This window comes from Oratosquilla oratoria, chromosome 9, assembly GCF_046742065.1.
Source record: "Oratosquilla oratoria isolate Oo_2021 chromosome 9, ASM4674206v1, whole genome shotgun sequence".
In the NCBI taxonomy this organism is placed as follows: domain Eukaryota; kingdom Metazoa; phylum Arthropoda; class Malacostraca; order Stomatopoda; family Squillidae; genus Oratosquilla; species Oratosquilla oratoria.
In genome coordinates this window covers 66,989,242-67,002,419 of record NC_134785.1, presented here as the reverse complement: position 1 = coordinate 67,002,419, position 13,178 = coordinate 66,989,242, and the positions used below count along the sequence as shown (strand labels likewise).

The window sequence follows — 13,178 nt, the reverse complement described above, 5'->3', positions numbered from 1 at the left end:
TACCTGCCCAATTCCGCTTCCTCCCTTTTACTGCCTCTATAATATCTTTCACTCCAGTCTGGTTTCTCACCCAGCTTGATCTTTTTCGTTCTATCAGCGTTATCCTCACTATTGATTTCCCAATTCTTCTCTGTGCACTCATTAGCTTTGCCTTCATCGCCTCCGTCAGTTTCCATGTCTCACATCCGTAGATCAATGCTGTCAGTATACAGTGATTGTAAACTTACTTTTTTCAAATATAAAGGTAGTCTCTCATGATCTTATACTTATCAAACATTTTCCAACCAATTGTAATACGCCTTTTTATTTCATTATCATGATCTTTAATAATTTTCACAATCTGACCTGAATAAATATACTCAAATTCTTCAAGACTCTGAACATTAATCATAATCTCTCTACATTGAACTTTCGTCTTTAACATTAATTTGGTTATATTCTTACTAATTTTCAAACCTACTTTGAGACTTTCTTTGTTTAGATCACTCAGCACATCTTGCAAATCTTTTGCTCTTTCTGAAATAAGAATAATGTCATCCGCAAATCTTAGGTGGTTAGAATATTCGCCATTGAGCTTCAAACCTTTCTCTTCCCAACTAAACCTTCTGAAAATCTCTTCCAAGCAAGCTGTAAATAATTTGGGTGAAATTGTATCGCCTTGGCCTACTCCTTTCTCGATCTTTATCTTTTCTGTATCTTTATGTAGTGGGATTACAGCGGTACCTTTCGCATAACTCTTTTCTAGCACCCTTACGATATGTTAGTTTTGACCCTGCTTGCATAGCGAGTTCTGTACTATTTATAGAAACCGGTATGCGTATATATATATATATATATATATATATATATATATATATATACATATATATATAATATATATATGTATACAAATATGTATACATATATATATATATATATAATGTATATATATATATATACAAATATATGTACATATATGGATATATATATATATATATATACATATGTACATATATATGTACATATATATATACTTATATATGTACATATATATGTACATATATATATACATATATATGTACATATATACATATATATGTAGATATATATATACATATATATGTACATATATACATATATATATATGTACATACATATATACATATATATATATATATATATATATATACATATATATGTACATATATATATATATATATATATGTACGTATATGTATATATATATATATATATATATATATATGTACATATATATATATATATGTACATATATATACATATATATATATATATACATATATATATATATATATATATATATATATATATATATATATATATATATATCACGGACTGTGATCCTCTTCAGTATTCTACTGAAGAGGATCACAGTCCGTGATCGAAATATATGGATATAGTTTATTTAATTTCTTCTTATCCAACACAGTGGGTTCTTGTTGAATATATATATAATATATATATATATATATATAATATATATAATCTACATATATATATTATATATATATATACCGTATATATACATATGTTTACACATATTATATATATATATGTATGTAAATATATATATATATATATTATATATATATATATATATATATATATATATATATATATATATTTATATATATATATATATATTTTTTAGACAAATTATTTGAATGATGGAGAACATAAACACAGGGGAAGGCTCGGAACAAAACGGACAATTGCCCTTTCCTAGATACGTTAACCCTTCTTAGGTAAAGTGGGGTCAGACAGACCCCATACTTTTTTGTTTTTTACTTTTAATATACTAATATATTACATATAGATATGTACTCCCATATACCTTCTTGATCAGTGAAGTAGTTTAATGGGGTGATAGGGTCATTAATGAATCTTGCTCTATATAAGCTTTATAGAGCTTTTGAGCCCGTCTGACCCCACTTTACCTGAGGTGTGAGTAGCGTGGGGTCTGTCAGACCCCACTTTACCTGAGGTGTGAGTAGCGTGGGGTTTGTCAGACCCCACTTTATCTGAGGTTTGTTCATGTCATATAAATGTTTTATCATTTATACTTATGGGTAAATAATAATTTATTCTTTTTTATCAACAGAAAAACATACATCCGAGTTTGATTTAATTTATTTAATCTATTTATTTTATTTATTTATTTTATTTATTCCATTTTCCCTCTTTTGATCACATTGATTTTTATCACAATGTTTAATTTCTGTTCTGGTAATGTGAGTTTCTTTTCATATCATGGTCACGCTATACTCATATTATCATAAACATGACATTCCGCCACATTTTATTTGATTGATTTATCCTTCCCCTCTTTTGTTCAAATTTAATTTATCACATATTTTGTACCACATATAAATGCTTAATATTTTCTGTTCTGTTAATATGTTTCTTCTCACAACAAGATCACACTATTCTCATATCATCATAAAATGTGACATCTCGCCACATTTTAGGACACCTCAGTCACTCTATTCCCACACATACAGCTGTAATTTATTCCATCCTTCCCCTCTTTTTGTTCAAATTTAATTTGTATAACATATTTTGTATCACATATAAATGTTTGATATTTTCTGTTCTGTTAATATGTTTCTTCTCACACTATTCTCATATCATCATAAGATGTGACATCTCGCCACATTTTAGGACACCTCAGCCACTCTATTCCCACACATGCATCCGAGTTTGATTTAATTTATTCAATTTATTTATTTGATTTATTCCATTTTCCCTCTTTTGATCACATTAACTTTTATCACAATGTTTAATTTCTTTTCATATCATGGTCACGCTATACTCATATTATCATAAAACATGACATTCCGCCACATTTGATTTGATTAATTTATCCTTCCACTCTTTTGTTCAAATTTAATTTGTATCACATATTTTGTATCACGTATAAGTGCTTGATATTTTCTGTTCTGTTAATATGTTTCTTCTCACAACAAGATCACACTATTCTCATATTATCATAAAATGTGACCATTCAACCCCCATCTGCGATGACTGCAATTAGATTCTTCAGTATCACAAATTCCATTATCAGTATATCCAATAAAATATGTTCTTCATTATCACTAGCATTATGTATGAATTGCTCGACTCATGTCCTCTCAAGAAAACTCAAAACCCTCTGAGACCACAAACTTCCGTCAACGAAGGATGGGGTTTTGCTGAGTCAGGGTAGGAGTGCTTAGAGCCATAAAAACTTATAAATAATTAACTTAAATACCATTAAAAACTTATAGATTGTTTGCTGGACCTAGTATCAACCTTCCCTGAAAATTTCATTAAAACCAGTCCATAATTTTTGCGTAAAATTGGTCAAAGTCAAAATAATTACCTCGTTTTATTTTCAGATTTCATGGTTTATGAAACACATTTATTATTCATTTGTTGTAGCTCTGCTTTTCCTTAAAGATAGTTGGGACATAGGTCTCTACAAAATGATGATGACCAACCACTTCATGTTTCATGTTTTCAGTCAAGCATCTTCTGAAGTCAGCAATATCTTATTTTTCATAATTTTTTTTGTAATTTTCATTAAAATACATGTCTAACAATTATAGTCACTTTTAAGCATATAAATGGAAGAATATAAGTTGAAATACATATGTTTTGATTTCTATGTCAATAAACGCAGTAGAAGTTTTTTTTTTTGGGGGGGGGGTCTGTCAGACCCCGCTTTACCTGAATCGTTTGTCAAAAAGACCTTTACCTGTTTAGGGTTAATACGACGAGTATGAAAAACTGTGACTTTCTCAGTATACAGAAAGGAAACAAAGAGGATTTAGTACATTATTTCTCCGCACATGATGATAGGGCAAAGAGTGGTAAAGTAATAGGATTTTTTCTCAGGGCAGTACGAATCTGCAGCAATGAATACCTAGAAGAATTTTATTATATTATGAAAACCTTTGACAAACTTGAATATCCAGAGGGAATGTTGAGGAGAACAAAAAGAAAAACAATAAATATTTATAATCGCGGAAAGAGAGAAATGATAAAAATAATACCAATTTTATATCAGTACCTGGCTCAGAAACGTCACCAATAATAGACAAATATTTAACAAAAACAGGTATAAACATAGCTAAAATAACTAACAAGAGGATAGGTGATTTGATAAAGACTTCCGAAAAGAGAACCAATTCCGAAAACAGCGTCGTATACAAAATCCCGTGCAATAGTTGTTCAATGGCATATTTTGGCGAGTCATCAAGGGGATTAGAAAAAAGAATTTATAAACATAAAAACGACATAAAAGCACATAGGATATCTAATTCTTTAGTAGTTCATGCGGAAAAATTCGATCATTTACCAAACTGGAGAGGAGCTGAAGTGCTACATAAAGGTTTTGATAAATTCACTAGAAGAATTGTAGAATCAGCATATATTTCAACTAATAATTCATCGAACCATCGAGGAGGGTTTATCAATTTAGCTAAACAAACTAGTATTTTAATTCTAGAACACGCCAGAAAAACGACCTTTCCCAAGTGTCCGAAAAGGTAATTAGATTTAGTACATAAACTTTAATTGCAGTTCTACGTACACTCTCTGAAGAAGTTCTACGCGAACGAAACGTTAGAGTGTTTAGGGTTCCGAGCCTTCCCTTTGTGTTTATGTTCTCCATCATTCAAATCATATATATATTATATATATATATATATATATACATATATATATATACACACACGTATATATGTACACACACACACACATATATGTATATATATTATATATACATATATGGATATATATATACGTATATATATATATACTGTATATATATATGTATATATAATATATATATATACATGTATATACATATACACACACACACACATATATATATATTATATATATATATATACATATACATATTTGTGTATATATACATATATACATGTTTGATGTAAGCGGAATAGGAAACACAGGAGTCTTAGTCTTGAGTTTATTCCTGACTTGTTTCGCAGGTATGCTTTTTCAAAGGAATATGTGTACAAACGGGCTGTGGGCATTATATACATGGGGTGGACCTCACCACCTCTCCGAGTTACCATAGTTGGTGGCGAATGTGAACATCACATTGTGGCTCACGTAACAATGAAGACATTTTACAATTAAATATGATAACACTAATACCAAAGAAATTATTAATAGAAAATGTAACAATAGTAATGATAACGATGAAGATAAATATTAATATTAACATTAATAACAAAAAAAGATAGTAGCAGTACAGGAAATAATAACAATAAAATAAAAGTAATAATAATAAAAACAAAAATGAAAATAGAAATGATAATACTAATAACCAAGAAATAAAAGTTATTAATAGTAATTATGACAATAATAGTGAAAACAATGATAATAAAAACGAAAAAAAAAAAAAAAATTAATTTAATATTTAAATATTAACTATAATAATAACAATAATAATAATAAAGATAATGAAAGTAATCATAAAATTATGGTAATAATAAAAATAAAAATGTAATGATAAAATTATAAATATAATTATATATATAAATAATAAATAAATATAGTTATAATAACATTGATAATAATAATAGTGTTGAAAATAAATAGTAACAAATAGTATTAAAAGAATAAATCATGATAAAAAGTTGGGGCAAGGTAGCATGGAGGAATGTCAGAGTGAAAGGAAGAAAGCTGGAGAGGGTAGGCCGAAGTGGGAAAAAGGTATCTACTTAGGGTCGGGGGGTCTGTATATACATATACATATTTGTATATATATGCATATATATGTATATATGTATGTATATATATGTATATATATATATGTATGTATATATATGTATATATGTATATTTTCTTTGAGGCATATTGAATTGTATGCAACAGCAAATTGAGCTCTAATGAGTTTCCGATGAAGAGTTTCAAGTCTTCTAAAGATCTCTCTAGCATGGGTAGAACAGGATACAAGACGTTTCGCTAATCACAGTTAGCATTTTCAATTGTGACAATAGCAAAGAAATGGATGATTATAAATACAGAAGGTAAACACTAGGAAAGATTACAAAGAAATGACCGTTATTCTGGTCTGAAACTGGGAAAGGACACTTTGAATATCGGGGAAAGGAACGCGGGAAGGGGAACTGTGACCACTGGGAAAGGACACTCAGATGACCGTTACTGTGGCCTGGGTGTCCGTCGCGGACGGAGTGACTGCTCATGGGAGGGCTGATTTGTCTCGTAGCTGGGTTGTCTGGTTTGGCGGATTCTGAATGGCTTGAGGCTGGGGAGGATGGTGGGGGGCTTCCTGTTGGGTGTTCAGTGTAGGTTGGCTGTATTTAATGTGGAGGGCCTCAAGGAGGGCAAGGCGGCGCTTGTCACTTTCTTGGTCTAAAATGGTGGTATTGTCCACTAGGATGGATCTGGTGATTGGAATGTTATGGGTCTCCTGAAGGTGTCGCTTAGGGCCTCCATTGTTAAGGTGGTATGTCAACCGTCTGGAAAGGCGAGTGGTAGTGAGTCCGATGTAGGAATCTTGGGGCGTACAGTCCCCAAAAGGACTCTAAAACTGGTACACCAGACTCACACACTCGATGTCGGATGGGCGTGGGGAGCTGTTATTTTTCATGATAAGGTCTTTAGTTCTCTTGTTCTTATAATAAATGGCAAGTTTAATGCGGTCCATCTCGTTGGTGGGGGGTCACATTGTCCTTGATGATACGAAGAAGTGCTTTCTCATCCTCCTTATAAGCGCTCGACATGTAGGCCCTATAGAACAAGGTAAAGGTATTGCCTTCTTCTACAGGAGTCTGTTGCCCTTCGTACCACTTGCTCATGACGGCCCGCAGTACACGTTGGCAGTCGCTGTTTGAGTGGCCATTGTTGACTAAGAGCTGTGTAGACCGGTCAATTTCTTTCTGGGTGGAGGTCCAACTGGAGCAATGGGTGAGGGCTCTCCTATAGAAGGATGCAATAGTGGAGTCCTTATATTTTTGAGGGCACTCACTCTCTCCATTCAAGCACAATCCAGGATTAGTTGGCTTGGTGTACACTGCTGTGTGGGTGCTCCCGTCGGTTTTCTGGGTGAGGAGCACATCAAGAAAAGGAAGGACGCCGTCTGTCGCCTCCTCCGTCGTAAATCGAAGGCCTGACACTTCCTGAAGGAGGCAGCGAAGGTGTTCACGCTCCTCAGAGTCGGTGGTCCTCACGAAGATGTCTACGTACCAGCCGTACAACAAGGGGCGGCCAGAACGATTGAAGACCTCTTTCTCCACCGAGCCCATGAAGAAATTGGCGAAGAGAACACCTAACGGAGAGCCCATAGCCACGCCATCAATTTGTTGGTAAAGTTTACCACGGGGGCAACGGAAAGCGACCTCTTGTGTACAAATCCTCAGAAGTTCACGAAGGTGAATCTCTTCTAATTTCAACAGAGGTACTGGAGAAGACCGATATACATGATCACAGATGTAGTCGATGGTGCGCTGAACGGGAATGTTTGTGAAGAGGGACTCCACGTCAAGGGATGCCATCACTCCTTCTGCGGGGGCGCTGTTCACACAATCCAGAAACTCACGGGGTGACTTAAAACAGTACTGTGTGGGAACAAAAGGCGTGGGGGTGGCATTCAAAGTTTTTGCCAAGTGATATGTAGGGGTGGGGATTTGGGAAATGATAGGGCGCAAAGGGTTGTCATCTTTGTGTGTTTTAACGTTACCTTCAGGAGACCCATAACATTCCCAATCACCAGATCCATCCTAGTGGACAATACCACCATTTTAGACCAAGAAAGTGACAAGCGCCGCCTTGCCTCCTTGAGGCCCTCCACATTAAATACAGCCAACCTACACTGAACACCCAACAGGAAGCCCCCACCATCCTCCCCAGCCTCAAGCCATTCAGAATCCGCCAAACCAGACAACCCAGCTACAAGACAAATCAGCCCTCCCATGAGCAGTCACTCCGTCCGCGACGGCCACCCAGGCCACAGTAAGGTCATCTGAGTGTCCTTTCCCAGTGGTCACAGTTCCCCTTCCCGCGTTCCTTTCCCCGATATTCAAAGTGTCCTTTCCCAGTTTCAGACCAGAATAACGGTCATTTCTTTGTAATCTTTCCTTGTTTTTATCTTCTTTATTTATAATCATCCATTTCTTTGCTATTGTCACAATTGAAAATGCTAACTGTGATTAGCGAAACGTCCTTGTATCCTGTTCTACCCATTATATGGCTTCTATCGGCAACTTGGTTTTTTCTTTACCTCTCCATGCTAGAGAGATCTTTAGAAGACTTGAAACTCTTCATCGGAAACTCATCAGAGCTCAATTTGCTGTTGCATACAATTCAATATGCCTCAAAGAAAATATTTTGCCGCGTTACTCCAATACATATATATATACATATACATATGTATATAATATATATATATATATATATATACATATATATATATATACATATATATATATGTATATATTATATATATATATATACATGACAAGTGTCATTTCCTCTGAAATAATGGTCAAGAGGCATCAGAGCTAATTTTCCATTGAGGTGTGGCAGGTCTGCGCCCCCTTACATGCATCAGGGGGAACGAATGACACAAATTTATGATCCATCACGTCACTCACTTCGAAAGTTTCCCTTTGCCTCTGGAGTATGAAGATTTTGTCTTAGAGACTCGATCGCAATGATGTTTGTCATTGGCTCAGACGAACTCATTGGTCTCGTAAAGACCTCGGAGCGCCTCGGCGAAGGCACTTTTGCCGTCGCCTTCGGAGGAGTCCTGAAGGGCAGGCCTGTATGCACCAAAGCATACAAGGAGAGGGCCTCAGCCCAGAGAAACATGCAGAAGGAGGCAGGAATGCTCCGCCTGCTCTCGGGTCTCACAGGAGTTCCTCGCCTTCTGTATGTTTGCCCAGCACCTCTCGCACTCGTGACCTCCTTCGACGGTCACGACATCCTCGGGGCCAAGCTCCTGGAGGAACCAGTGCCCCTGACAGCGCTTGATGCGGTGGACGTGCTCGTACAGGTCGCGGAGACCTTGAAAGGCCTTCACGCACGACATGTGTCCCACAACGATATGAAATGGGACAACATCGTGCTGCGGCAGGAAGGACGCCGCTATATCCCCACCGTCATCGACTTTGGCGCCGCGTGCCCCATCGGGATGGCCCCTTACAGATCCTGCGACGAGAAGAGACACCCCCATCTGGCGCCGGAGTTCGCGCGAGGGCTCGTCGCCAACTTCCGGTCAGACGTGTATTCGATGGGTCACGTCATTGAATGTGTTCTCTCCCGCGTGCCCATAACGTCTTCGGTGCAGAACGCCCTCGGTGCCCTCGTTACTGCCGCAAGGCGACCCCAGCCGGAGGAACGGATCCCCCTGGGCACCTTGGCGGTCAGACTCAATGACATCTCTCAAGTGCTCTCCGAGACACGTCACCAGGCTTTCGTCAGAATGGTCCTTGGTTTTGTAAAGGAGCTGATTAACAGTGGAAGAAATCTTCTGGTCGCACTGTGGAACAGACTTTGGGGCTGATGAGAACGGAAATACCCAGTCTTTTATTCCTACGCCATCCAACGACAGGATCTACTGAGGTTCTTCAAGAGTTTATGGGGTTCAGAAATGGCCTAAAATGGCAAAATAGAGCAAAGGCAAATGGAGAATATTTGTATCGCAATTAATAAGAGGAAAACCCATTGACTGGATCACTGCCTTAATTTCGTTTTTCTGCTGGGCAACAAATATTCCATTTAGAAAGGCAACGAAAAAAGGTCACCTACTCATGCTTTGAGGCAGATTTTTGTTAGCCTTTGGAGTTTAAGAAAGGCTCCCCTCAGCTGAATAAAATCACCTGGCGGTAGGCAGAATTGACATACAGTCAAAGCGAGTAGTTTTTTAATCCTATTTTTCTCAACTGAATAAAATAACCTGGAGATTGACAGAATAGACGCCAAAGGGTTGAAATAAAATTTATTTTTCCAGTGGGCTGTCTTCTTCTTCCTACGTGTATATATATTTCGTTAAGTGTGTTTGAAAATTCTGAATTTATTATTTTTCTCAAATTGTTTTATTCATCTCTCAAGATCCTCATTTTTTTTAAATGTTGCGAAAACGTTTTCGTAGCCACCACATGAGATTCAGTAAACCATGCTGTTGTTATTATGTTCTTTTCTACCCTTACCTCTCACTACTTCACCTATCTTCGTACTGGATGTACTGGCGATCTTCAGCCCTGCTCTGCAGAGTAAATGTCCTAACTCTTCTGTGTACTTCGAGTTGGGAAACACAATGAAGCCACCTTCCTTAGTCTCCTTTATCTCATCCTTTCTCTTTTTCATTATCTTAAGCGCTATGGTGGTTGTGACTTAAACTACTTTGGGGAGACAGGAAGAGGCCTACACAAGCGGACATATGAGCACAAGAGTGATCTGAGGGCCCACCGAACATCAAATGCCTTGGTGGTTCATGCGGAGAAATATGGACATTTACCTAACTGGGACGGAGTGGAAATATCAAAACAAGGGTTAGACAAGAAAAAACGAAAAATAGTCGAGGCAGCTTTCATAACATCCCAGCCCTGCTGTAACCATCGGGATGGTTTTATTAAGTTGTCCAAAACGTCCGGCTGGATGGTCCTACAGGAGTTGAAGGGTACGAGAGGGAGGGATGGGGTGGGTTAAGGAACGCGGAATGATGTGAGGTATAAATTGTTGATTTCCTGACCATGTTTGTACACTCTGAAGAAGCTCTGTTAAGAGCAAAACGTCAGTAATCAAAAACTTCAACGATTCTCGGTGTTTATCTCACCACCCTGCCACTTATTTTGTCGTCCATTCTACAACATGTATGTATATATGCACTTTTGTTTTTTTATTGTCAAATTGTCCTTGTGTATTGTCTTCTAATAATATTTTTCAAACAAAAAATCCTTTTTTATGCTCCTTGACAGAACATTTACATATAAATTACTATCTGTTGATGTAAAAAATTCTTAAAATTAACTATCATATATGAAAAATTGTAAGGTTGTCAATGCATTTACAGTTATACGATTGTGAAGAAAAGTCGTACTGATTAAATGTAATGGTGATGAAAAGTCCAGTGGTGAAATGTATTGGTGATGAAATGTCAGGTGATGAATTGTCTGATGATGATCTGACGCATGATTAAAAGTCGTATGATGATGTGTCGGGTGACTAAATGACGAGTGATGAAATGTCACCTAACCAGTATGTCAACCTCATTATGTTCTTTTTTCAGTATGGTAGTCTTACTGGAGTAACTTCACCTCTATATCTTGCTGGTTCTTTCACCCATTGGGTCATTATGTTATTTTTTATTATATTCAACAGTGCATTTCGCATGGTTTCTTACTTCCACAAGACAAGGGGATCACTTTTTCATAGATCTGTCTTAGAATAAACATATGAACTGTTCAGGGTTCGAACTAGGATTGTGAGTACGAGTATGATGTAGTCTTCTAGAATTTGAAAGCACGATAATAGCGACTGGGACTATGAATATTCATATTCTTAGATACATTTTGTTCTAATTGAAACTATGATTGAGAGGCAGACTTAAATCAAAGTGTTTATTAAACACAGTATAAAATTGAACACAATTTTCACACCAAAACATAGAAAACACAATTGACCTCAAATACATTTTAGATGAATCCTGTAGTTGGTCTTTCATAAGAAGAAAAGATGAAAGGAAAACAAAGAGTTTTTTTCATCCTATGTGACCTAATGGCGTAATGGGAAGCGCGTTTGCTGGTCTCGCATTAGCTTAGTTATGAGTTCGAATCCCGCACTTCTCTCCGATTCCCAGCAGTGACTGTTAGTTACCTATCCCAACAATCCAAATACATAGGGCAAATGTGACGGCTTCGGCAGCAGCTACTCAGCGCCTCGTGGCGTAGGCTCCTCACCATCACCTCCTTTACAAACGCATAAAGGGAATGGAATTCAAGATATATACTTATATAACTCCATCCAGTGAACTTACTCAAGAAGAAGAAGAAAGCAAAACAAAAGAACCGAAAAGAGAAGGTTCCCGAAGAAGCTGAAAATGTTTAGATTATAAACATGTTATGATAAGCTAAAGACATAACAAATCCAAGCCCATGAGCACATGTACCTAGGTTCTCGTTAACCCTCCACATAAATCTAACCCACATAAACCACATATTCACGGTAGATTTGACCACTTTTGTGGTTAGTTTCGCCTCCGTCTCCGGGCCCTGACACACCCTCGGGGTCCACGCTGCCGTAGCGACGCCTCACCTGTTGCAAGGGGCGGACCACACCCACTTGTTGGATCCCCTCCTTATCCGAGGACCCCCGGCCCCGCCACACCCCGGCCCCCAGCCCCGCCACTCCACGCCCTCTCTCCACTACGCCCTCCAACGATGATGCCACCTGTTGTTGGCCTAACTACATTCCTCCTCACGAATCCTGAACACTTGCTACCTGTGGGACCACACCCACTACCCCGGCCCAGCTCCTAGGAAGCAACAATGCAACAGGTAGGGCGCCAGCGGCAGGACGGTAGGGGGACGGGAATGGGCGGAGTCCGAAGGGTCAGGGTGAGTGTATTTTACGTGATCGACTTGTATTGACATTCAACAAATAGTGATGTGATCAATCTTGAGCGTATGTTGTGAAGGTACTCGAGCATGAGGCATAACTATGGTCTAGCTATTTCACATTGGCAACTGAATCGAGAAAAGGTTACAGTAGTCACTGAAGTCACGATCTTGTGAGAAATGACCAATACGTCATGAAGAAAAAAGTAATGCAATGGAATATAACAATTACAGATCAGCTATTCCAAAATAAAGATCTACACCAAATGAAAAAGAAAAACGAAAAGAAGAGGAAGAAAAAAGTCTGTGGCTCATTCGATTGACCAAAGCTAACATGGTCGAGTCGACTTCATATTATCATATTATCTCTCATATAACCTGACGTCAACTTTCATCGATCTATTATGGCTAACATTACCAGATTTTATTCAATAGAAAAAAAATCTTTCCACCAGGAGAATTTAAACTTATGTCAATTATCTTCCAAATTATCCTAATATTTGCTGTCTTGTACTGTAATCCAGGCAGTTCGGGTGATCTCCCCATGACAGAAGGTGCTGTTGCTGT

At 37.3% G+C, this 13,178-nt stretch overlaps 1 protein-coding gene across 1 annotated transcript; it reads right to left on the bottom strand.

Moving 5' to 3' along the window:
• Positions 1-179: 179 nt before the first annotated feature.
• On the bottom strand, positions 180-7,750 carry LOC143028097 (uncharacterized). The gene is made up of 3 exons (XM_076189735.1): positions 7,736-7,750; positions 7,171-7,613; positions 180-198 (listed from the first exon to the last, which is right to left on the bottom strand). The coding sequence occupies exons 1-3, from the start codon at positions 7,748-7,750 to the stop codon at positions 180-182; spliced, it is 477 nt and encodes a 158-aa protein (XP_076045850.1).
• Positions 7,751-13,178: the final 5,428 nt, after the last annotated feature.